Source organism: Protomyctophum parallelum (genome assembly GCF_964188405.1).
Source record: "Protomyctophum parallelum genome assembly, chromosome: 18".
NCBI lineage: Eukaryota > Metazoa > Chordata > Actinopteri > Myctophiformes > Myctophidae > Protomyctophum > Protomyctophum parallelum.
This window is the reverse complement of record NC_139716.1, coordinates 14884890-14912339: the sequence shown is the minus strand read 5'-3', so window position 1 is coordinate 14912339 and position 27450 is coordinate 14884890. Positions and strand designations below refer to the sequence as shown.

Below are 27450 nucleotides of genomic sequence, written 5' to 3'. Positions count from 1 at the left end.
GTTTAGAGACCAGGATTACTGCATGTCTTTTGTGAGGGTACCTACCCTAGGGGACACGGGGAGAACATGCAAACTCCACACAGAAAGGCCCTTTTGTCAAGCCCACCTTGGTTATGGGCACTGATGATGAGGAGGAGGGAACACGCACACAGCGTCCCCAGCGGGAATCGAACCCAGGCTTATGAGCATTATTGAGGAACAAATAGAAATTGAAAATGGGCCAATTGCTCCTTTAATGTCCAGAGGTTGACCAGTCTTAACAGTACAGAATGTGAAGACATTTTCCACCGGTAAACAACCTAACAGTATGACTGTTATTGACATGATAATTAATATGAACGTAAAAAAAAATATATATAATATTAATATATCTATTTTAAGAAATCGCTGATAGGGGGTTGTTTACAATGTTTGTGTCACCTTAGCAACTAGATATAATGGGAACAGCAATATTTTCATCAGCAGGTGTGTGTGTGTGTGTGTGTGTGTGTGTGTGTGTGTGTGTGTGTGTGTGTGTGTGTGTGTGTGTGTGTGTGTGTGTGTGTGTGTGTGTGTGTGTGTGTGTGTGTGTGTGTGTGTGCGTGCGTGCGTGCACAGAGGCCTGACGGTGTGTTGAAGTCGTTAACATTTTGGAATGGGATTTGGAATCTACAGCTATAGCTAACGCATCACGACATGACACATTGTTAGCTGGCAGATCAGGTCCTGTTGTCAAGCAACGCCCAAATTAGCACACAGACAGATTTATACGTGTGTGTGTGTGTGTGTGTGTGTGTGTGTGTGTGTGCTGTTCATAAGCTCAAATTTCGTGTGTGTGTGTGTGTGTGTGTGCCTTTGTTGTCAGATGTGTTGTAAAATCGTTTTTTTCTTTGCGGGACTGGAGGCCATTATTTTAAAGACTCTTGAAGCCTCTTGACCAATAAGAGAAGGAGGACACAGTGACATCATCGATGTCATCATCACCTTGTGGAAACTAACTGACCTTATATGGAGACAGGAATCAAATGGATATCTCAACAGGAAGTACTGTGGATACTAACTGACCTTATATGGAGACAGGAATCAAACGGATCAACAGGAAGTACTTTGTGTGTTCAGCCATGGTCTCTGGTCGACCCTGTGTTCTATGCTGCATTATAACACACTGTTTCCCAACGTCTGGTCCGGGGACCACCACAGGGTCCAAATGGACCCTAGTTACGGGTCTGCAACTCTTAAGAATGTACAAATGGACTAAAGAAATGCTGAGAATCACCGAACTAAACTAATACCGGAGCCTCAAAAGTATAGGGTCCATTCAGACATACACCTTTTCCACCAGGGTTGAGCCGGTTCTTAGTCCATGAGCCAGCTAGTGCCCTAACATTGAAAAGAGAATTGAGAATTGAGTGGGTCAACTTCCCCAGTTGATTACTTACACGAAGACAATGGTTTATTATATTACAAGTTTTCTGAAATTGTACATTTAAATGTGCAAATTAGGCATTAGGAAAATATAGAAACTATGAAAATCTACTACTGTGGAAGGGTTATCATACATACAGTATATTCATTTACTTATATTGATCCTATAAACAATTTAATAATAGGTATGTTTTTGCCCACAATTCTTTGGAGCTCTGGCTCATGGACTAAGAACCGGGCCGGTTCAACTCTGGTGTAAAAGGGGCCTCAGAGTTACAGACCCACAAGGACCTATTTGGACCCTTTGGTGGTCATCGAGCCCAACGTTGAGAAACAGTAACTAATCTAACAGACTAACGTGGGAAATATACAAGCACTCTTATGAACCCGTCCGTTCACCCCAAGGGACTGTGGGGTCAATCTTTGCCAACACAAAGTAGTCGCATATACTGTACTTAACGTGCGTACAGTATGGGTGCTTGAGAAGGACAAACGTCTGTTGGACCTCACTAAAGGAAGACTGATGGGAGATGGGAATTAAGGCACATTGTGACATCATAACAATGGAGGACACGGCTCAAAATGTTTGATTTGCGATGATTGATGGGTTGGAGGAGGGCCAGTGTTGGGGAGTAGTTTAACTTCAGTTTAGAGTGTGGAAGTTAAACTACAGCTTTTTAAATAGGTATTATTATTTCTAGCAAATATCTACGTAGGTTATACCCCACAAAACGGCAAACTTTGTAACGGTTATAAAATGGCAGTGAAATACTGCATGAATTCACATGATACTTTTAATAATGTCCTTTTTTTAAATAATTAAGGTCCTTACAGAGTGACAGGGAGTGCTTTTTGTGTGATTAATTCACAAAACCTTTTTTTTAAAGTCTTCTTTGTGTCCACAAAGAATGTGACTAATACATGGCGATAGAGAAATGACATAAAGCACATTTTGTTTCCCGCAACTGGGAATAAAAGCTTCAATTTGTATGAATGAGGCCCATCTTCTATCTACTGTGTAAATGCACCAAGTCTCTGTATGTACAGTACGCCTGTAATCCACGCAACCCGAGAACCGTTTGCCCCACCAACTTCGCCCCACCAAATTCGACACACGTGTTCCACACACTTCCAGGGAGTGCAGTGCCCGGTTTTGAGTCGGTCGGACCCACGGTTGTCCAGAACCGCCACAAAAGGCCTCTGCCCGGGCTCTGGTCAGGGCCCCTGCCCAGGCTCCATATATGGAGCTGGCCTGTTCTGACATCACAACACTCCTTATTTGGGCATGCCTGACACAGAACTCCATAGGAATAAAAAGGGACACAGATACAGAAATATCAACAGACAATGCTCTACAGCCGGGCAACGATCTAGTATGAATAATCTGATATAATAATAAATAAATATATACATATCCACAGATTTTTTTTGGATTGTTGTGTAAGTCGTGTAAGGACCGTAAAAGGGAATTTGTTTAAAGTAGCTTCATTGCAGCTAGCTACTTTGTTTTGTTTGTTTGTTCTAGTTTCAGCTTATCTCGTCTCCCCTCGCAGACACCAGGGTTTATTTATTTCCAATGTAGAGTCACTGTAGTCACTTCCCCAATGCTGTGCGCTCCTAGCCTCGGGTAGCCAGACGAATCTGCCATTGCAAAACAAATTGCCCCAGGCAGATTACGTCTGGCATCGCTCAATATCGCAGGAGGATTTCGCGGTTCCGCAGTATAGTGAGGAACCAACCAAATTCTTCTGGAACCAGGTTATAACCAACCAGGGCCCAGTATGCAAATATGGGGCGGGCTTATCACTTGTGACGTACGTTGTAAGAGACTTGTTCGCTGCTCTGATTGGGAAGATACAGAAATCTCTGTATCTAACCAATAGAGTCTGAACCTTTTTGTAAAGAGAGGGACAAGACTAATGTCCATGCAGTGATAGCCTATTGTCTGGCTACGCGAGGCTAATGCGCTCCAGCCATCAGTTGCTATAGGAACGAACGTGTGATGACAGATTTTCGCAAAGATGTTAACATTCAAAAGGTTTTTATTTTTAGTCTGTGGATGAACTTTTGAGTGGCACAAAGTGGTATTTTTGTTGAACAGTGTTTGATATGTACTGAACTGAACAAAGACAAAACATATCGGCGCTGTTTCAACTTCTCATGTTTTTTTTCTTAAAATGAATGCCCGACTGCGTCGTGCTGTCGCTCAAAAGTAGCAAAAATAGCCACTCTGCAAACTCACGTGGCGCTTTTTGAGTTTGAAGCTATTTTAGCTAATTCTGAACACATTTTAAAGGGAAAGTGTACGTGGTTATAAGCGTGTCTGTGGGGGGTTTTAATTTTATACATATTGAACCAATGCAAAGTATTAACAAGAGCATTGACTAATTAACTGGATTTCCTGAAAAGTAACAGCTTGGGACAGACAAGGTTGCCGCCCAACAGCCATGACATGCAGGAGTCTCTTTACACTTCAAATGCATTGGTGACAGTTTATAAGTGATGGTAAAAAAAACTAAAACTAAAACACATTTTCTGTCGAGCAGTTAAAATCATACTGTGTAACATTAATTTGGTAGCCTTTTTTAGCGACAGCTCTGGTATAGCTCCATGCCATTCATCTGTTTATATGGTGCGTATGTTAGAAATGCAATTCAAAAGTTCAAAACAAAACCATGGAAGTATATACTGCTCCAAGACAAATGCTGCAGGATCTTTAATGGCCGGTTATTTTTTAAAGCAATGTTAAAAAAGACATAAATAAATGCATTTCCAGTGCCTGTGTCGTTTTGGCATGAGTGTCGGCGCGAAAATAGTGTTTAGAGAAGTTGTCAAAAAAACACATTTATGTCGAATGGTTATTGTAAAATTACATTACAAAATAATTGAAAAAAAAGTTACACAGTATGACTTTAACTGCATTAATCAGACCAGTGTGTGTCCAGTGGAAACCTCGTATGAATCTGATCTCAGGTCAGAATGGGTTAAAATTTTTGACCTTGTCCCTTCATCCAAGAGGTCAAAACCAAAAGTGGATCAGAAGATATAATTCATCAAACATATTTCTTATTGACATAATGTTTGCAGAGATGATTCTATGATGACAGATTGGTGTTCCTAATGCCTTTTGTTTTGTTTTAGTTTTTTCTAACTAACCAAAATTCAAATCTGATCCAGGAAAAAAAATGGAATAGTCTTGTAAATCAGTAAATCCAGCCTGGAGTTTGTTCCACAGTACAAAGGAAACACAGTTTAGTTTGATATTATAGGCTGTGTTCAAACTGTGAGCGCAAGTCAGGTTTTTTTTGGCCTACCCAGATTGGTATCAGATTGTTGTTGTTTTTTGTCAGTCAGATTAGAACCGCATTTCTAATCCTAGTTGGTTAGAAATGTGATTAAAATCTGACTTGTAATTTTGGGTCTAAAGTGTGGCCACTCGCACACTGACTCCTGTCTTATACTCTGTCGTACGTTGGTGTCACTCGCCCCAAATAACTGATCTACAAGCTCACAACGATGCGTCATTGCGATGCGTTGTTAGCCTGTAGATCAGCTATATTGTCTGTATACACAATTCCACTCTCATTGCTTGCAAATAACAGTGTGGACAGTCAGTCCTAAAGTTGAGATCTGAGAAACAAATCAGATTTGCCTGCAGTGTGAACAATATGAAGGCCTTACGGTAAAGTTAAACAGTGTCACACACAGTTGGTTTTAGGACTTGAGTTGAAGGAGTATTTCACCCCAAAATGACTGTACCCCCTATCATTTACCCACCAGGTATATTAACGAATATGTTTTGTTTTGTGTTTTTGTCAACTTCCTGAATGAAGGTACAAATGAAGAATATTTGGCAGTGAATTGAACGAAATGGGGGTCCGAAGATTAATATGAGAAAAACCCTTCATTTGTGGATTCTTCAGTGAGGAATGCAACAAAAACAAAACAATTATCCATGAAATCAACGCTTCATGGATTGAGTAATTGCTAATTAAGGGAAACAATAATTTTGGGGTGAGTGCTCCGATAAAGTTTAATTGTTTAAATGGTTCTTTACACACTCTTAGACATGAGTTAATGACTTGAACCTTTCGGGGCACAAAACAAAGGTCAAAGGTGAAAGTTGAAGTGGTCGATGTTGTTTGTTGATGTTGTGGTTTGACGGTGTGTTTATTTATGCTTTTTGTTTACTTGAACTAAAATCTATCTCCATGGTTACCATGTGCCATTTCTACTCGATAAACTGATAGTAACTCAACTGTAGTTGGAACTGTTAATATGACTGGATGGATGGATGGATGGATGACTGGATGGATGGATGGACATCACTGCTGATCGTGTGATATTGACACTAATGGGTTTGACACCAATGGGTGTAAGTAAACATGCTTAATCCCCTCAAAGGTAATCACACATTAAGCAGTTGACCTCCAGTAACTAACCTCACGAGGTGACTAGATTAAGCCAGACTAAATCTAAATATAAGATTTAGAAACGTTTAGTGATTCTAGTAAGACGAAAACATAATTGCCCAGACTCTTCTTCAACAAAGATGGCGAAAGCAAACATTCTTTGTTCTTTACTTATACATACAATATTGTATGGTACAGAACACTGAAGTCCTTAACCCATTTTGGGCGTTTTGGTGTTTTAAACATTATGTTATAATCTACAAACTCATAACGCGCCACCGAGTGGCGCGCTACGAACTTGTAGGTCTGCTATTTTTTTTAAATCGTGAAAATATTTATTTCAGAAAACTGGAGGATTTAGAATATATATATTTTTAATTTTGAGGTCAGGCCTAAGTGGGTTAAACCAGAAACCTAACCCTAACCTTAACCTCAGTAAACGTAACTTGCCCGGGGGCGTGGTTATAAACACTACCTGTGTTGGATTGGCTCACCTAGCCTGATTGAGTGATGGGCAATCAGAATGTTTGTGCCACCTGGGGAGTGTGACTAGCTGTCAGGCCACAGTGGAGGTGAACACAGAGAGAGAGACTGAGGAGCAAGATGAATTCTTTCTTATATTCTTGCTATATTCTTATTCAGATCTTATTGGATATCTACCACTGGATAAAGAGCACTTTATTTCCATCTGTGGATTATTTATTTATCTATAATTGGTTCTTCGGTTATTTGTTGTTAGATTGAGTCAAACAAGTCCATGAAGTCTATACAATGTGTAGTAGTACATGTAGTGTGGGGTCCCTACTTCATCTCTCTCTCAGTAAGTAGCCTTGCCGAGCCATCCTGTTTCTGTAGCGTGAGACAGCTTGATGTACAAGTACACCCCCTGGACATGACGCTAGTATGTCACAGGGACCTACACCCCAATCTAACCCTTGATGCTGAGTGTCAAGCAGGGAGGCACTGGGTCCCATTTTTAGAGTCTTTGGTATGACCCGGCCGGGGATTGAACCCCAACCTCCCAGTCTCAGGGCGGACACTCTAACCACAAGTCCACTGAGCTGGTCTCTCTCTCAGTTAAGGGGTCATTGGCCTGAAAAACGTTGAAGACGTTGGTGTGTTGTGTCAGTAACAGCCGGTGTCGATCTCCCTCTCTTTCCTTCTCTTTAGAAAACAGAAAATGGTAAATACATTTTCATGTGGGTCACCAAATTTTGCCTGCATTTTTATTTTCATGTCATCACTTTGAGTTCTCTCTTCTGACTCTCTCACTTAAAGCCAGTGATGTGAAGCAGCCCAACGAAGTAGGCCTACTTAAGTACAATTTTGAGGTATGCTATTTGCACTTTACTTGAGTACTTCCAATTGTCAATACTTTTATGTCTACTCCGCTACATCGCAGATCCAAATATTACTCCACTATACATTTATTTGAAAACTTTAGTTACTAGTTACTTTGTAGATTTGGATTCTTATTACAAAACATACAGAAACCACGTCAGACCTATACATATACGTTTGAAAATAGATGATCTTCAAGCTCTTGTAGATTTTTGAGTGGTGCAACCACTCCAAGGAACAGCAATGTCCGTGTCCATGCGCCTATGTGGCCATGAGCACCAGTATATGACTATTAGTACCAGTAGGGGCGCTGTTTGCCAGAAACAGAGAGAGAGATAGTATTAGTGCTGCACTGTTGCCTACTAATGAGAGAGAGAGAGAGAGGAGAGGAGGGGGGGGAGAGGGGAGTTGCACCACTCAGTTCACACAGGTGTGATTTTATTTGAAAACTTGTGAAATGGGACATTCTGCACAACAAGTACTTTTACTTTTAGTAGTTGAAATTTGATGCTTTTACTAGTAACAGAGCATTTCTATATTGCAGTTTGTATTTGTACTTCAATAAACTCATTCTCTGGGCCCCTCCCACCCCTCCCTAGGGGAAACCACCACCTTATAAGGAAGTGGTTGCAGCACCACCCCCAGGCGACCCTGCAGGTCCGGGGGCGGAGCTCCCGGTGGCAGCCGGAAGCTCATTCGCTGCAGCAGGGAGGACAGGAAGAGGAAGAGCTCCATCCTGGCCAGTGATTCGCCGACGCAGACGCGAGGCCCCGCCCCAAAGGGCAGGAAATAGGAAGGGGTGAAGCGCCGTCCCTGGTCGTCAAGGAAACGCTCTGTAGAAGGATGGGGAAAGATTAAGGTGTGTGTGTGTGTGTGTGTGTGTGTGTGTGTGTGTGTTGTTAACATTTTTGCTGAAATTGATGACCACATTATTTTGGTTTAGCGGCAACCATACTCCAAAATGTGAAAACATTTGGACATTCCCAAACCATAATATATATATGGAAGAAGTTAATGTTCACAAAATGTTAAAAGAAAATCTTAAATCTATACACACCAAAGGTAACATGTTTACAGGTTCAACAAGCATGCAAACATACAAACCCAACCCATAAGTTAAAAAAAAATCACACACATGTGAACTGAGTGGTGCAACTCCCCTCTCCCCCCCCCCCCCCCCCCCCCCCCTCCTCTCTCTCTCTCTCTCTCTCTCTCTCTCTCATTAGCAGGCAACAGTGCAGCACTGTCTCTCTCTCTCTCTGTTTCTGGCACAACAGCGCCCCTACTGGTACTCATAGTCATACTGGTGCTCATTAACATCACATCACATATAGGTGAACAAAGACAGGTGAATCAACACATAGGTGAACACGGACATTGCTGTTCCTTGGAGTGGTTGCACCACTCAAAAACACATGTTTTAAAGTACCACCACAAACCACAAGTAAATTGTTTACAAGTAAAACATATAATTTGGTATGAATTCAAGCACATTAAATGTGTTTGCGTGCTGTGCTGTGCTGTGCGTGCGTGCGTGTATTACCAGGTTTAAAGAGGTCAGGTTTGTCCCAGAGCTTTGGGTCATGGTGGATGGACCACATGTTGACCAACACCCGGGTACCACAACGGATAGAGTGACCTCCAATACTGAGAGAGAGAGAGAGAGAGAGAACCAATTATTTACATAATACTTTTTTTTTTTTTTTTTGATATTTTTTTGCGGCTTACGCCTTTTATTAGTTTTTGAAGGGACAGACAGTAGGCTGACAGGAAACGGGAGAGAGATGGGGGAAGACATGCAGTAAAGGCCGTGTCGGGCTCGGGAGTCGAACCCGCGGCACACTGCGACTGGATTACCAGTCGGGTGCCCAGACGGTTACGCCACCGCCTGGGCTACATAATACTTTTGATGGAAACATTGCTATGTGCCATTAATCGACATACTGTATGCTCCATTTCTTAGCCAATACAGTTACTTTGAAATTTGAATAAAATGAGAGTGAGAGAAAGAGAGAGAGAGACTTTTGACTTTTAACAACTTCTTTATTCGTGAAATTGTTTACATTATTTAAAAATCAGTTACAAACTACAATGGGGCCTCTGACATACTGTAGCAGTGGTTCACAGGCTAACGAATAAAGCATCCCTGACATAGCACAACCTTGCCGAATCCCCCACTTGATTTTAAAAGGAGCACTTGACCACCATTAACCTTCAATACACTTTCAATTTCAACATAGAGAGTTCTAATCATGCTTACAAACGCAGGGGGAAAAACAAAAGCCTCAAACGTCTTTCAAAGGTATTGTTGTTCCACCCGGTCGAAAGCTTATAGCTATAGTCAGCACACAACAGACTCACATAGATCTCCCTTTTTGAGCAGCAGAGTGATGACCGCTCTCCGACAGCTGAGAGGTCATTTCCATCAAGCTGTCACTTAGGACTTCAAGCAGGTCCCCTATGTGGTCCCCTATCGAGGACCACAAGGTCCACAGGGAGGCCATCTATTCCTGGTGATTTTCCATTGTCCATGCTCATCAGCGCCTCCTGCAGTTCTTGCAGTGTCAGTGGGCGCTCTAAATCTGTGTTGTCTTGTCCTGAAACTTGTGGCAAGTTACTTAAAGGGATAGTTCAGATGTTTTGAACTTAAGTTGTATGAAATACTTGCCATTAATATAGTGGTTGCAACTGTATTAATTGATTGAGTCCCGTGGTGGGAGTTCTGCTCTGGTTTTGGTCAATATTAAGTAGTTCTGGTCATTTTGTGGGGGGGCACTGAGGGCCACGCAGTAAAGGTAAATGAATCCACAAAACTAACGTTATTTGTATTGTTGACCTATTTCTAAAATATTAGTGCAACTTTCGTTATTTTTTTACCCCTCTATCACACAGAACTATGTTTTTTGTGTCCATATCACTACGCCCAAAAAGTAGTTCCATGTGATGGAGGGGTCAAAGTTGAACGAAAGTCACGCTAATATTTTAGAAATACGTCAACAATACAAATTACGTTCGTTTTGTGGATTAACTTACTTTTACTGCGTGGCCCCAGTGCCCCCCACAAAATGACCAGAACTACTTAATATTCACCAAAACCAGAGCAGAACTCCCACCACGGGACTCGGGCAATCAATGAATACAGTTGCAACCACTATATTAATGGCAAGTATTTCATACAGCTTAAGTTAAAAAAATCTGAACTATCCCTTTAAGAACTGCTCTAACATCTGCGGATCCCTCTCTATATTCACTTGCATATACTGTAGCTCTGATAGAACGCCACCCGCCATTTTCCTTATCTCAGTTGACGTTGTGAGCTCGTTTCCGTCAGCTGAGCGAATGCCGAATAAGCCGATTTTGACCATTCTGTTTCTCTAAGTTAAAAATCACACCCGTGTGAACTGAGTGGTGCAACTCCCCTCTCTCCTTCCTCTCTCTCTCTCTCTCTCTCTCTCTCTCTCATTACCAGGCAAAGGCAGCACTAATACTATCTCTCTCTCTGTTTCTGGCAAACAGCGCCCCTACTGGTACTAATAGTCATGTACTCGTGTTCATGGCCACATAGGTACGCACAGACATTGCTTTTTTGTTCTTGCTTAATGTAAGTCGCTCTGGATTAAGAGCGTCTGCTAAATGCCTAAATTGTAAATTGTAAATTGTAATTGCTGGTTGTAGGAGTGGTTGCACCACTCAAAAAATAATTTAGATGGAGCATCCGTATCTTTGATATTTAGATGGAGCATCCATATCTTTGATATTTAGATGGAGCATCCATATCTTTGATATTTTGGAAGCGTGAGCGAACCAGCACCCCTTGCGCTCTAATCCCCAGCAGATCAGCCAACGCCGTTCTTTTTGCTTTAAGTGCCTGAATATGGCCTTGATTTCCTGCATGTGGAACTGCTTAAACATTCAAGTTCCCCTATATCAGTCTCTAGATCTTTCATTGATTGTGTGAGCTCTCTAGTGACATTGAAATTGTATTCATTACAAAATTGTTGAATCTGTATTTTTCCCACATTCCACCATTGCTGTACAGAGCTAACCTCACACTTCTTCAACTTCCATTGTTTCCAGAAAGAAATCTATACATTTCCTAAAGTGACCATCGTTTAGGAAACCGTATTGAAATGCCAATATGCTCTCTTGGGTTTCACCCCACTTATAAACACATTCCCTCTGATCTGAAAACCCTACCGGACACAAAACTTTGTAACTGATGCTCAAAAACATGAAATATATCCAGCCTGGCTAGTGAGATGTAGTTTTCTCTAGTATGGGCCCATAAATACTGTCTGTGTGTGTGCAGAATCAAATACATCACGTTTTTTTATTTTGTATTTTGTTTTTTTGGTAAAAGTGAAAACATTCCTAAATGTTACGATTACTCATTGTTATACTGGAGTGGGGCAAAGAGCAAAGATGATGGGCGTTATAAGTGGCGTGACACTCTCAATGTTGTTGGACCCATTTCTAGAGCTGGAGGGAGTAAGTCAAGTCAGGAGATTGAAACGTTTCAGAGACGGTGAAAGAGAATATAGCCAAGCAGTGTGCATCACGTTCAATGGACATTTACCAGAGAGAATATACCTGAAGTATATGTCACCAACAAAGTGAGACCATTTGAGAGAGGTCCTCTCAGGTGTTTCTGCTGCCATGCATACAGTATGGGCATGCTGCGGCAGTTTGCAGGTTAGCTATACGAAATGCAGGAGATGTGGGGAAGAGAGTTGCACTGGGGCCTGTGAGGAGAGGGAACCGACGACGAAATCAGGGTCAAGACAGAGTGTCCAAAAAAGAAGAAGGGAAGAAACTGTGAATAGGATTAGAGTAGAAAAGCGCATCAGTTATGCAGAAGCAGTGAAGAGAATGGAGGGAGAAGGAAATGAAAGGCCGGCTGGAAAAAGAGAAACGGAGGAAAAGATGAAGAGAGAGGAGCATACCATTTGTATGGACATGAGGCAGTTTTTGGGTGTTAATCGCCATGGTGATGATTTTGGACGCAGCAAGGTGACTCCTCAAGATAGAGGACATACGTGGAGAGGGAGGCTGAGGAACAAGGCCGAAACGTGTACGTTGTCCACTCTCGTCAGAGATAAATAAATGCATGTGAAAAGGACATTTTGAGTGCTGGCATTTTCTTGATTTCATTCTGTATCTTCGAGCCTTATTGCACCGTGGAGGATTTCATTCTAGTGCTGCGGGTTGTCTGCTTCGGCAGTACTTTGGAGTGGAGTAGTACATAAGTGGAGTAGTACATAAGTGGAGTAGGACCTGGATAAATTTGTTGAGGGAAGGATTTGTGCCAACTCAGACTCCTGGGTCTGGGTCACAGAGGGACTTTATTGTGAACGGGTTAGGGAACACTGGGGGGGGGGCACTCATTTAATTGCACCAAATTAGGTAGGCCTATACTGATAGACACCAAACCTGTGGCTGCCGGTAATCCATAAGAAGAGACAGAGAGAGAGAGAGGGGGGGGGGGGGGGGGAGACTACAGGAGTCGTTTTTCAAATTTATTGGACATTTTGTTATTTCCCCTAGCTGTCACTGGGCGCACGCGGGGGATATAAGCCTTCAAGGCAGCCTGCCAGACATACAGAGCCCAACCCTTTGCATCCAGCAACCCAACCCAGTAGTCACTTTGAGTGGCAGTTTGGCAAACGTGCTCCTCACAGCATTATTTACGATTGGTAAATAATTGGTGGTGTAGTTCCAGACTATGTAGCATTCAGGAGGTGTAGTTACCTACTCTATGTAGCATTCAGGAGGTGTAGTTACCTACTCTATGTAGCATTCAGGAGGTGTAGTTTACAATATTGTAGTATTCAGGAGGTGCAGTTCCAGACTCTATGTAGCATTCAGGAGGTGTAGTTACAGACTCTATGTAGCATTCAGGAGGTGTAGTTCCAGACTCTATGTAGCATTCAGGATTGACCACTCCACGGCCCACGTCTGTCCGTCCGTCCGTCCGTCCGTCGCAGAACAGATCATGGGTATACCAGTTGTAGAAGAAGCTGTCTTGTGGAGGTGGTAGCTATGGCAACAGTGGTGACTAATGCTTGTGATTGCAATGACACTCGTTAACAGTTGAGACGAATAACAGTCTTAAGTCCACACTGATTATCCATAATGTATAAATTATGGATAAGGGGTCAGGACAGCTACTGTAGGCCTTTTCGGGGAGGGGTCAGAATAAATTATGGACTTAGACTGTTCGTCTCAACTGCTCAATTATGGAAGCTGTGACTACGGGTGCACAAGGAAGATTCTAGACATCAGGTTAGGTTCAATCTGGCTGTTAGCCTGGTCCGGAGCAGGCTAAAGTCCACAGCATTAGTTTCCATGGTAACTAGTGTGGAATTGCTGTCATGAAACCAAATCAAGCCTTGCATTAACTGTCTTTCATTGGCTTAATAACAACATGGGGGATTGTGGGCGGTGTATATAGTCTGTTTTCATTCGCTTTCATAACTCAACATGACAAACGATGAATACTTGAGCATGACATGGAAATTAACTCAATTATTAAAGTGTCGGTGTGTGTGTGTGTGTGTGTGTGTGTGTGTGTGTGTGTGTGTGTGTGTGTGTGCGTGTGCGTGTACCTGCTGTGCGTCAGGGCAGTGTGGGGTATGAGCACGGGGCTGACGGGTCGTATTCTCATGCCTTCGTTAAGCACACACTCCAGGTAGGGCAGGTGTGCGCGGTCCGACACGTGCACGCTCCTGCCCCCACACACACACTCATCCAGCTCCTTCTGCACGCGCTCCTGCACCTGCACCAGGAACACGTCACCATATATGGTCATTACTTGAGCAAGCAGAGCGCGCAAGTGATGTTGTTTGTCCGGTGCTCCGATGCGTACGTCCCGTGGCTGCGTATGACGCAATGATTAATTTGTGCTTGATATGGCATTGGTGTCAGATTCATAGACTGTAAAAAATATGGACAAAGCGTTCCCCGGGTCTAACATGGACGTAAAATGAAGCCTGTTATTCCTGCACTGTAAGTCGCCATCTTTCTAGATCCGTTTTGGCCCAGCTGGCCCATTGGCTGGCTCCGTTTTGGCCCGCAGCTGGCCATTGGCTGCCCAGACAACGAGGCGGGACTTCTTCTCCGTTGGTTTTTATTTTGACTCGAGTGGGTGGGGAATCCCGATCATAGACCGTAACGGTTAGCCACGCCCCTCAGAACATACGCGACTTTATGGTCATTTTTTTTATTAATGGGACCCTAATTTTCCAAAAAGAATATTATGACATTAGAAATGAGACTTTAAACTAGTGACTGGAAGCAGAAAGTATTCATGACCATGTTTATTTTAGGTAATACAGTCTAGGTGAAGTTGGGCCCAAATACATGGACTTCTATGGGGCTATGGTTTTTTCTGGGTCCAATGAGAGCGCCACAACAGGCCATTATATGAACTACGATTTCCTTAGTGGCTTCACAAAATATCTGTCTGACTGCCCCCCTGGTCAGATTACATGTATACATAGGGGCATTACCTTTAATCCACCCGACACTGAAACATATCATTATTACGTCACCATCGAGAGCCAGTTATACCCTGGCATTGGTACATATATCTTCATCACGTCATATGCTGCTACGGTGTCATCAAACGACCCAAGTAACCACAGTATACTGCTAATGAACTTACAAATTACATATACAGTATATTATGTAATTATGTTATGTTATTGTATATATGTGTATGTCATTTGTAAGTTGAAAAGCACTTGGACTTTGGAGTTGATAGGAGTTGATAGGATCGAGTTGAGGCATTACCTTTAGTTTGACTCGGTTCCACATACAGTATAAATATTGTAAAAATCTACAATCTACAAGCTCACACGCACACACACGTGCACACACATGCGCGCACGCACACTGTACCTCAGGGTGGTGCAGCAGGTAGGCCAGTATCCATAGCAACGTGGTGGAAGTGGTCTCCACGCCAGCGCCGAAGGCCTCCGCTGATGTCATCAGCACGTGGTCATCCGTTAGCTCCTCCCCCTCTGACCCCTGTGGTGACCTCTGTGACCTCTGACCCTGCAGCAGGGCGTCCAGAAGGTCACGGGGGGCGCCGCTGTCACTCAGGGAGGCCTGTGCGGTGGTGTGAAAGGTCAAGACTGAAGCGGAAGCTCTGTTTGTGATGTTGAACTTGATCTCTGTGTGTGTGTGTGTGTGTGTGTGTGTGTGTGTGTGTGTGTGTGTGTGTGTGTGTGTGTGTGTGTGTGTGTGTGTGTGTGTGTGTGTGTGTGTGTGTGTGTGTGTGTGTGTGTGCGTGTGCGTGTGCGTGCGCGTGTGCGGTGTACCTTGTGTTCCTCTAGCTTGTGGGTCAGCAGTTTGTCTCTCACTGCGATGCATTCCTTTAATTTCCTCATAGAACTGCTGGGAAAGACCTGGGGGAGAGAGAGAGAGAAGGCCTTCTGAAAACATACCTCATATAAAGCGTTTTACTTAATGTATTCACCTATGGTGGGTCATGATCGAAAGAATAATGTAATTGGTTTTCGATGGTGACGTAATGACGATATGTTTTCTATGTATATGTATACAGTATGTAATTTGTAAGTTGATTAGCGGTATACTGTGGTTACTTTGCGCCCCGTTTGATGCGTATGCGTATGCGTATACGTCCCAGCATATGACGTCAGGATATAACTGGTATAACTAGCTCTCAATGATGACGTAATAAAGATGTGGATTAAAGGACCCCAATGCCTGTCTCTGCATTGGGGAAGAGTGGGTGGGCATAGTGGGTGGACGGGAGGAAAATGAGGGGTGCCATAAGACGTATGTATTAACAAATGTATACAGTATGCTGACATGAACAAGGACCCCACATGGGAGGCGAAAAAATTTAAAAAAAGAAAACCCAATAAAAAGATATATAAAATTAAAAAAAACTATAAAACATTTCAAAGTAAAACTTTCCAGCATGTGTCTCCACAGTAAGCTGAATAATAAAAAGTGTGAATGGAGAAAAATAATAATAATAAAGGACCCAATGCCAGAATTGGTTTTCGATGGTGACGTAATGGCGATATGTTTTAGTGTCGGGAGGATTAAAGGTATGTATACATGTATGTAATCTGGCACCACTGCCATATCAAGCACAAGTAGTCATTACGTCATATGCTGGGACGGCGCATACACATCAAACATCGCCCTGGACGAAACTAGTACTTGCGCAAGTAATACATACTTGCGCAAGTACAGCCAGGGGTAGATGTCCACCATTCCTACCCTAGTGATGGTTTAATAATAATAATAATAATAATAATACATACTTTGAGCCAGGGGTAGATGTCCACCATTCCTACCCTAGTGATGGTTTATTAATAATAATAATAATAATAATAATACATACTTTGAGCCAGGGGTAGATGTCCACCAGTCCTCCCCTAGCGTTGGTTAATAATAATAATAATAATAATAATAAATACTTTGAGCCAGGGGTAGATGTCCACCAGTCCTCCCCTAGCGTTGGTTAATAATAATAATAATAATAATAATAAATACTTTGAGCCAGGGGTAGATGTCCACCAGTCCTCCCCTAGCGTTGGTTAATAATAATAATAATAATAATGATAATAATAATAAATACTTTGAGCCAGGGGTAGATGTCCACCAGTCCTCCCCTAGCGTTGGTTAATAATAATAATAATAATAATAAATACTTTGAGCCAGGGGTAGATGTCCACCAGTCCTCCCCTAGCGTTGGTTAATAATAATAATAATAATAATAATAATAATAAATACTTTGAGCCAGGGGTAGATGTCCACCAGTCCTCCCCTAGCGTTGGTTAATAATAATAATAATAATAATAATAATAATAATAAATACTTTGAGCCAGGGGTAGATGTCCACCAGTCCTCCCCTAGCGTTGGTTAATAATAATAATAATAATAATAAATACTTTGAGCCAGGGGTAGATGTCCACCAGTCCTCCCCTAGCGTTGGTTAATAATAATGATAATAATAATAATAATAAATACTTTGAGCCAGGGGTAGATGTCCACCAGTCCTCCCCTAGCGTTGGTTAATAATAATGATAATAATAATAATAATAAATACTTTGAGCCAGGGGTAGATGTCCACCAGTCCTCCCCTAGCGTTGGTTAATAATAATAATAATAATAATAAATACTTTGAGCCAGGGGTAGATGTCCACCAGTCCTCCCCTAGCGTTGGTTAATAATAATAATAATAATAATAAATACTTTGAGCCAGGGGTAGATGTCCACCAGTCCTCCCCTAGTGTTGGTTAATAATAATAATAATAATAATAATAATAATAAATACTTTGAGCCAGGGGTAGATGTCCACCAGTCCTCCCCTAGCGTTGGTTAATAATAATAATAATAATAATAATAATAATAAATACTTTGAGCCAGGGGTAGATGTCCACCAGTCCTCCCCTAGCGTTGGTTAATAATAATGATAATAATAATAATAATAATAAATACTTTGAGCCAGGGGTAGATGTCCACCAGTCCTCCCCTAGCGTTGGTTAATAATAATAATAATAATAATAATAATAAATACTTTGAGCCAGGGGTAGATGTCCACCAGTCCTCCCCTAGCGTTGGTTAATAATAATAATAATAATAATAAATACTTTGAGCCAGGGGTAGATGTCCACCAGTCCTCCCCTAGCGTTGGTTAATAATAATAATAATAATAATAAATACTTTGAGCCAGGGGTAGATGTCCACCAGTCCTCCCCTAGCGATGGTTAATAATAATAATAATAATAATAATAATAATAATAAATACTTTGAGCCAGGGGTAGATGTCCACCAGTCCTCCCCTAGCGTTGGTTAATAATAATAATAATAATAATAATAATAAATACTTTGAGCCAGGGGTAGATGTCCACCAGTCCTCCACAAGCGATGTTTTCCACGATGCCGTCGTTGTATGACATCACTTCCTGCAGCTCGGGGTCGTCATGGCGATAGGTGGAACTGAACACCAGGGTGCAGATGACGTTGGTGACGGCCCGCTTCACCGCGGCGGCGGGGTCTATAGCACGCCCCCTGGAGGCCAGGAGGTCAGTGCACATACTGTCCACTGCTGATAGCACTGAGACATGCACGCCCACAGACAGACAGACAGAGACAGACAGACAGACAGACAGACAGACAGACAGACAGACAGACAGACAGACAGACAGACAGACAGACAGACAGACAGACAGACAGACAGACAGACAGACAGACAGACAGACAGACAGACAGACAGACAGACAGACACACAGACACACACACCACTTGAGAAACAGCCGTCTATGCTTGTCAAATTGGGGGTCCTTGAAATAAATTCGAGAAGGTTGAGCACCACTGAGTGGAGTAGAGGGTTTGCTATTGCGTGCGTGCATGCGTGCGTGCGTGCGTGCGTGCGTGCGTGCGTGCGTGCGTGCGTGTGTTGTACCAATGTCCTGCAGTTTGCTGGTTCCCTCTCCGAACAGATGGAAGGAGTTGTGCACCAGCCTACGATGAGACTTCCACAGTGGACTGTAGTCTGCAAACGCAATGTCCTTCCCTCCACGAGTTAACATGTCTGTTGTTACCTTGAGAGAGAGAGAGGGAGAGAGGGAGAGAGGGGGGGAGGAGGGGAGGGGGGGGGGGGGTGGAGAGAGAGAGTATTTGTATCAAAACGTAAATGTAACTTGAAGTAGGCTACCAGTAAAAGTACTCATTATGCAGAATGTCTCATTTCAAGTTTTCAAATGTATAGAAATCTTTTGAAAATAGCAGATCTACAAGCTCACAATGCAACACATTATGAGCTTGTAGATCAGCTATTTTCAAATGGCCGAAATGTACATGTATACTGTATGGCTGAAGTGGTTAATGTATGCCAGGGACCCATGACATGATTATATGGGCACATTTCCTAATAATGATGACTCAATCAGGCAAGCTGGTACACATCCCTTCTTGAGATTCTAACTGCCTTTTATGTGGAATTTCTTAACCTCAGACCTTCCAGTAATTCTGATAACATTGACGCACTTCCACGGAACAGTGCACTGTCACGTCCTGTCCTACGTACCACGCCTGGACCGCCGTCCCTACCTTTGCCCCTCTGTTGCCTCCCTTAATGAGTATGGAGGTATAATTAGGGACTCTGTGTTATATTGGTTAGGTTGCTCGATTATAATGCTGTGTTTCCCCGAGAGTGGGACTTTGTTATATTTGCCCTGGGAGGGTTTTCTGAGTTTAAATAAAAGTGCTTGAGTGCAAGTCGTTGTTGCCTGGGTCCAAATACTGAGGTGTTCCTGACATGCACAGACGTTCAGTGCACTGTTCCATGGAAGAAAAATACAACATCTTCACTTTGCTACATTACTAAATGCATGGTCAGGGACCACATGCAATACCTCCACGGACCACCTGTTGAAAACCCCTGATGTATGCTATACTATTAAATGCAAAAAGTAACTAGGAATTATAGTGACTTTTCAAAATAAGTTTTCAAATAATTGTAGTAAAATGTATGTGTCTCTGAGTAGAGTAGAAGTAAAATGTATTGGAAATTGGAATTACTCAAGTAAAGTACAAATACCTCAAAATTGTACTTAAGTAAATGTACTTAGTTACTTCACTTTACACTCATAGCCACACTTGCAGAAGGCCAAACTGAGGCACCACAGTGGCTATGGCCTTGATAGTCTCCATGACATTCCTACCCTGACTGAGAAAATGGAACCAAATGGACCTTTACAGCCAGCTAGGTCTGCAACTGTTGAGGGTACAAATGGAACCAAATGGACCTTTACAGCCAGCTAGGTCTGCAACTGTTGAGGGTACAAATGGAACCAAATGGAGTAATGGACCTTTACAGCCAGGTCTGCAACTGTTGAGTGATGTACAAATGGAACCAAATAGACGCTTACAGGTGTGTGTAACCCTAAGAGTGTATACAAATGAAACCAAATGGACCCTTACTGGTCTATAACTCTGATAGTGTACGAATTGGAACAAGATGGGCTCTCACACGGGTCTGTAACTCTGAGAGTGTACAAGTGGAAAGGTCCAGTTTGAGAGTGCCATGAACTCTGTGATAGTTGTTTTCGGTTTACCATATAAGGACGTCCGGCGAAGGTCTTTCCTTTCTGCAGGAGAACCTCTCTGGCGTGTTGATGGTCGTTAACGACAACGGTGAGATGACCTCCCAGATATAAGCTGTACAGAGGTCCATACCTAACACACGCGCGCGCACACACACACACACACACACACACACACACACACACACACACACACACACACATACACACATGTCTATTTTTTATAAATGGTGCTTTTTTAAGACAGGCAGGCAGACAGGCAGACAGACAGACAGACAGACAGACAAACAGTACCTGTATGTGAGCTTGCTGAACAGCAGGTGAGGCGGCAGTGATGTTCTCAGCCAGGGCAGACTTCCCAGCACGGGCAGCCATGGCAGACATGGCATGTCCTGTCCCCATCTGAACCACATGTAGCCATGTTTACAACACTCATTTAAACATGTCCTGTCCCCATCTGAACCACATGGAGCCATGTTTACAACACTCATTTAAACATGTCCTGTCCCCATCTGAACCACATGTAGCCATGTTTACAACACTCATTTAAACATGTCCTGTCCCCATCTGAACCACATGTAGCCATGTTTACAACACTCATTTAAACATGTCCTGTCCCCATCTGAACCACATGTAGCCATGTTTACAACACTCATTTAAACATGTCCTGTCCCCATCTGAACCACATGTAGCCATGTTTACAACACTCATTTAAACATGTCCTGTCCCCATCTGAACCACATGTAGGCATGTTTACAACACTCATTTAAACATGTCCTGTCCCCATCTGAACCACATGTAGCCATGTTTACAACACTCATTTAAACATGTCCTGTCCCCATCTGAACCACATGTAGCCATGTTTACAACACTCATTTAAACATGTCCTGTCCCCATCTGAACCACATGTAGCCATGTTTACAACACTCATTTAAACATGTCCTGTCCCCATCTGAACCACATGTAGCCATGTTTACAATACTCATTTAAACCCCTAAAAAACCCACTAAAACTAATACAATACTCAAATAATACTAAGGCTTTTCACAAAATAACAAAACAAACAAACCAAAGCTTTAAAAAACAAAAACAAATCAAGACTCAAAGTACTGCAAACAAATTTGACATAAATGTAATTAAAGCGAATGAAAAATGCAAAAGTATAAACCTTGGCGTTGTGGAGGTTTGTCCGGACACCCAGCCGAAGCACCGTCTCACCAGCATCCAGGAGACCCATAGGACCAGCGCACACCCGCCCAAACACACCGGAGAGAACACACACCACAGCATGACTGAGAGAATGGACCAATGTTGACCAACTCCTGTCCTACAGTATACTGTATATGTCTCTATATCTCTCTATATCTCTCTCTCTCTCTCTCTCTCTCTCTCTCTCTCTCTCTCTCTCTCTCTCTCTCTCTCTCTCTCTCTCTCTCAACCCCCCCCCCCCCCCCTCCTCTCTATCTGTGTCCTAAGGATGACACAGATAGAGGATGACATCATTGCATGGTGAAACCTTGAACATGGCAGTGGTGGAAAGAACTACTCACTTTTTTTTTTTTTAATATATATATCAATACTGCAACATAAAAAATACTCTCAGAGAGAGAGAGAGAGTTACGAAGCCAGCTGACCTTTGGAGGATCAGGTGGACTTTGTTCTGTTTGGATGCAGTGTGAATGAGTTGTACTCATTATGCAGAATTCATGTAATTGTAGTGGAGTAAACGTTGAAAAATTGGACAAATACTTCAAAATTGTACTTAAGCAGGCTACTACTAGTACTCAAGTCTAGTATAAACCCTGAGTCTGACCATGCTATTTATCCAACCTTGATGTCACAGTTTATCATCTGTCGCCATGGTGACCTTCTAGGTCTCAGCACGCAATAACAGCACGCACAAGGAATGTGACGGCATGCAGTCAAGATTATAGTCCCAGAAATAAACAGATCGACACACATGCATACAGTGGCAAAAATACCAATTAATCTTTAAATGAATAAAGGGGAGTTGGTAACCAGAGGGACCCTTATCTTCGGACTTCAACTCTTGAGAGTGTAAAATTATTACGGGTCCATTGGTTTGATTTTACGCTCTCAAGAGTAAAATTATTGTTAAAGGGCAATTAATTAAGGGTTGTGGACAAGACAAAATAATTGAGAATTATTGCTCAAGTGATTAGAAATCACTCTTTTAGTAGGCTACGTAAACAACACAAACAATGTTGATTCAGACAAAATGGAGCATCACCATACATTTATATATACAAATGTATATCCTGTTTGTCACGGGGCAACCGTATATACATATATACAAATGCGCGTCAAACTGCTTTTATAACATGAATTTTTTTAAATCATGTATGTTCACTGATTGTTTGCTAATTGTGTCCTGCACTGCTGGTGGCATTTCCCTTGATTAGGAAGGGGCCAAGTGCAGAAGAGGGGTGTTTCTTATGCTTTGAGTAATGGTCATTGAGTTTTCATGCTGATTTATACTTTAAATTGATTTATTATTGAAGTGTTTGAGAAGAAATGTGCTAATTGAGTCTGTATCCAGTGGTAGGATCCACTCCTATTTAAAGGAGGCTGCAGGGACAAGCTAGTTAGTTTGATGTTATGTGGGCAATGACACTCCCTGAGGGAGAGCTACGTACAGGGCCTTGTGTGATCAAAGGTACAGCCTGAAGAGAGTTCTTATCCAGTTTGGTTTTGTTCATTAGTGTTTGCTCAAGTGTTTATTTCATTTTGTAATTTTTCTATTTTTGCCTAGTAGGCCTATTTAGTTTTGCCATTTGAATTGTATTTTGCACTGAAAACTGTCTGGAGTTTGGGAAATAAAAAAACCCCTTTAACTGCATTCCTGACTGTTTTTGAAGCCTTGACCGTTCGGTCAACTTCACACTGTTCCTGTATGATTTTGCCATTTTTATTAGAAGGAAAACCCGGACTGCATCCGTGGATCCGGATACAGATCAGAACTGTACTGTACATCTCTGTCAGAAATCAGAAACAAAAGTGATGAACAAATCTATAATAACTGTAGTGTGGATGCATGTGACCAAATCTGCATAACAATAGCAGTTTATATTTGCGACCAGATGGATTGTGCGTGTGTGAGAGAGATACTGTTGCCATGGTTCTTTTCTACCTTCTGTTTCTTCCACCTGCTGTAGATGTAACACACGTGCACTCACACACGTGCGCACACCCACACACACACACACACACACACAGACACACTCCTCTCCGCTCCATATTAAAGGTATATTCAGTGATTTCACTCAAAAAACCTTAGGTTTCGTTTTTGGCTGTGGGACCCAGCCTTTCGTCCAATCAGGATAGAGAGTCAAAAACGAAACCTAAGGTTTTTTGACCCCCAGGGGTTAACTGGGGACAGGGAGGAACTCCTTATATGGCCAGCACACTCTATAGTAGGGAGGATTATCACAACAAAACAAAAAAATAAGTGATATTTGAAATTAGTGAAATCACTGAATATACCTAAACAACCAGAGTACTCGACCCCAGTACTTTGAGTAAGAGTAGGCTAGAAATACGACCGAAGTTCAAATTTACTCCACTACAAGTAAAAGTAGCTCCGCAGTGGCGTGCACACACAGACATTTTGAAGGGCAGGCGCTCAAGTATGCACTATGCAGCGCGTGGAACCGCCAGCTGTCTTAACGCTTAGGCCGCCAGCATTTATTGACAACTTGTGATATAATTCACACCAGCATTTTTCCCTGTTTTAACTCTTATTTCGAAGAGCCAAAAACCCAGCCTGGATGTTATGATCTTATGTTAGGGTGTGTGACGATGCATCATCACTCCATGTTTACCACGGGTGGTGCTAAAACATAATGGAGGCGCATCACAGCTGTCGGCTCTGGGCCAGAAACGCTATCTGTGACAAGGAATAGGAGATACAGGCGATTGACGTGAGTAGCATTATGACTTGATCAATCAAAAGCACTTTGATTGACAAATTGCCGTAGATCTACGGCATTGGCGTTAAGCGTAACATTCATTAATTGCTTTTAATTGACGTAGATCTACATCAATGGCGGACTAAGTGTACTGTGTGATATTGATAGATTTTGGGGCATAAATAATATATTAGCACTAGCAGATTATAATCCAGAATTGGTCGATGTCACCATGTGCCACATACTGAGATAGGGGTCTCAGAGGAGTCATCTGTAAATGAGGAAAGGTCAGATGATGTGGTTAGTCAGTCTAGGGCCTGACTCACACCTTTCGATCTAGCATACAACATTGATGCATGCTAGATGTATGAAAGGGTTTGACACAACATTTGGTGTTGTACGGCTTTCGGCTGTGTTTCGACTGCTCCCCACCCCCCTCATACAACACAAATGTTGTGTCAAACCATGTGACTCCCATTGGAAATTAATTGCGAGCTTGCATCAGTAAATAAGTCTCATGCATCAGCTATACATCAGTCTGTTGTGAAGGTGTTAGTCAGGCCTAGGGTGCCCACTAATCAGTTTTTAACAGAAGGAGTTGCTTCTACTGCAGTCAGAGCAGGAGAGGCGGAGGTTGGACAATGACGAATAAAGCAGTCTAGACTGGAGGTTGAACTGAAACATGAGTTAAACAGAGAAGGTAAACTCACAGCTGGGGAGGAAGTTTGACTGTTACGCCCTAAAAGCAAAGACCCTGCAAAAGGCACCGCTATGGCTGTGCCTGCGCCAAGCATGGGGGAGCAGGTTAAGGGAGTTAAAGGGTCATGACAAAATGTCATTTTGCTGCATTCTGATTTCTTCCGGGGTCTCACAGACGTGGCTGTGCATCCCACTTTACCCATGACAGGGGTGATTGTGATCTTCGGTAATAGTTTTGCTGGTGCACATTATGTATGGGTGGATGTACCACCACCTTTATTAGTGGATTCAGTGCTCTTGATGAAAACTAAACCAGATGTTAGTTAAACTGAGTTTCCTGAAACGTCCACAGCTTCTGCAGTGCCACATGCTATGACACATGCAAAGTGTGTAACACAGTGACCAAAATGTATAATTATTATTGACATATAAATATTGCAAATATGGACTATCCACAGACCACAGTGTCCTTTGTCAGTCTCACAGGATGACTTGAGGGTGCATGATCACTCTCAAACGTCTGCAGAATCAATCCTGAGGCTGAGATGGAGAACAATGCCTGTGGTTTCCTTATTAGGATGGTTTGCTGACAGTTACTTCGGACTTAATAAACTATTTGATTTCAACTCCTCCACGGAAAAGAAAGAAAAAGATAAACTCCTGCTAGTTGTGACCGTAATCCATTATCCTTTCTAAATCTAAATAAGCAACAGCTTATGTGTTTTCCCCCACAGATCCTTTAGGCGTCCCAATGTGAGGTTCTCAATCTTCCCCAATTAGGTACATTGGGATCACCTGATCAATGCTCCCTGGAGCCCTATAAAAGAGTGTGTGGCAGCCATTCTAGATGTAAATCTCCTGATGACAGCATTCATCTTTTGCTTTCCCATTATGACTTGATTTACACACCCCACACTACATGTATCACACATCCACACGGACATTACTGACTTACACATCCCACACTCTTTTGTTTATATATATATATATTATTTTAACCTTTATTTAACCAGTAAAAACCACATTGAGACTGAAGTCTCTTTTACAAGTGTGAACTGGCCAAGACAAGAGGGAAAATAAGTGACACAGCGCTGCCAGTAACAAAAAAATACAAAACACAAATCAGGACAGACATACAATGCTCATAAATACAGTACCCACTATACCGAAGAAGCTTAAAGGGAGAACAGGAACGTTTAGTAACGTGACCAATAAGGACTAATAAATAAAAACTAAGCAATGGAAATTGCTAGTAGACTAAAAAGCAAGCAGACATTTGCTATACATCAAAGCAGGAGCAATGTATGGGAAGTGTGCCCATGGCAATCCTTTTAAAGCTCACTAGGGGAATCACAGTAGCCAGTTTGAGTCTGGTAAGCATAATTTAAGTTACTTTTGTTAATAAATAATTGTTAAAAGTTTTACACTGCCTGCGTCCTCCTCAATTTGTCATGGCCCCACGGGCCGGGTTGTAACAACTTTATTAAAAATGTGACAACATATCCCCAAATCTGATTCAATATTGCTTATCCTAATACTAAATAAAAACAAATAAATAAAACAAGCCTAATGTAACTCATTTAATGCATAGGAATGCATAATTCTGAAGTTTAGGAATAAGGGCATGACTTTTCTTATTGGAGTTCAAAAGCCTGGTAAAGAAACCAAGATGGCATCCTCACCGGCCTGGCATGCTTGAGTCCTGACCATATAGTTTCCCTAACCTCTTGACCAGACCTTCCACATCGGAATTGACCTGAGATCAGATTCTAAAAATGTCTTCCACATCCTGACAGTTTTCTGAAAAAGCTATGTTTCTATGTCAGTCGTTTCAAAAATAGCTAAAGCATAACATAGTGCTAACACAAAAAGGGGTTCCCGCCCAAAATGGGTTATAAGAAAGCCTCGTATTCGTTCCAAAATGGCCTGTGTGATCTGGACTGGTCGAATACTGGAAAGCTCGCTTCAAAACACAGTCAACCCGGGCGTACAGCCGGCGGAACATGCTCAGCCTGCATGGTATTCCTACACGTATAATGTACTGATACGCCTAAGTAAACTATGCTGACATGGTTAAACCTAACCTTATTCCTAACCTTAACCTCAGTTAAACGGTGCCAGAACCCAACCCCTATAATCTTAACCCACATTTATTTCTAACCTTATTCTCAGTAAAAAAAACAAATACAAGGAGCTGTTTAAAGGCGAACATTCCGGATACCATCCGGTCTAGGCGTGGTCTAGACCAGATGAGAAAAACGTTGTCTCGTCAGTCACTACGAGTTGGAATAAAAGATGGATATACCAAACAAACTAATTAATTTGCTGCATCTAGGCTTTTATTGGTTAGGCTCTAAAATGATCATGCCCTTGATCGCAGGGAATTATTTGATGACTACAAACCAGTGACTAGGCTACAACATGACGCAAGTTATCATCCGCTCAGAAACCCAACAGTACGTGTACACATTTCCCCAACGGCAGAAGGGAGAACAGGCTGTGAGTGGGGTGGGAAGCGTCACCCATTATGGTTGTCACTGTCCTTGTACATGGCTGTTGGTACATTTCTGCCAGCTA

The 27450-nt window shown here is 42.3% G+C and overlaps 1 protein-coding gene across 1 annotated transcript; it reads right to left on the bottom strand.

Annotated features, from left to right (window-relative positions):
- Window positions 1–7724: 7724 nt before the first annotated feature.
- cyp17a2 (cytochrome P450, family 17, subfamily A, polypeptide 2) lies at window positions 7725–20658 on the bottom strand (the record flags this gene model as incomplete). Its single annotated transcript, XM_083789424.1, has 9 exons — window positions 7725–7990; window positions 8701–8804; window positions 13763–13932; window positions 15057–15266; window positions 15479–15565; window positions 18026–18255; window positions 18604–18742; window positions 20258–20378; window positions 20540–20658. The coding sequence occupies 9 exons, from the start codon at window positions 20656–20658 to the stop codon at window positions 7725–7727; spliced, it is 1446 nt and encodes a 481-aa protein (XP_083645550.1).
- Window positions 20659–27450: the final 6792 nt, after the last annotated feature.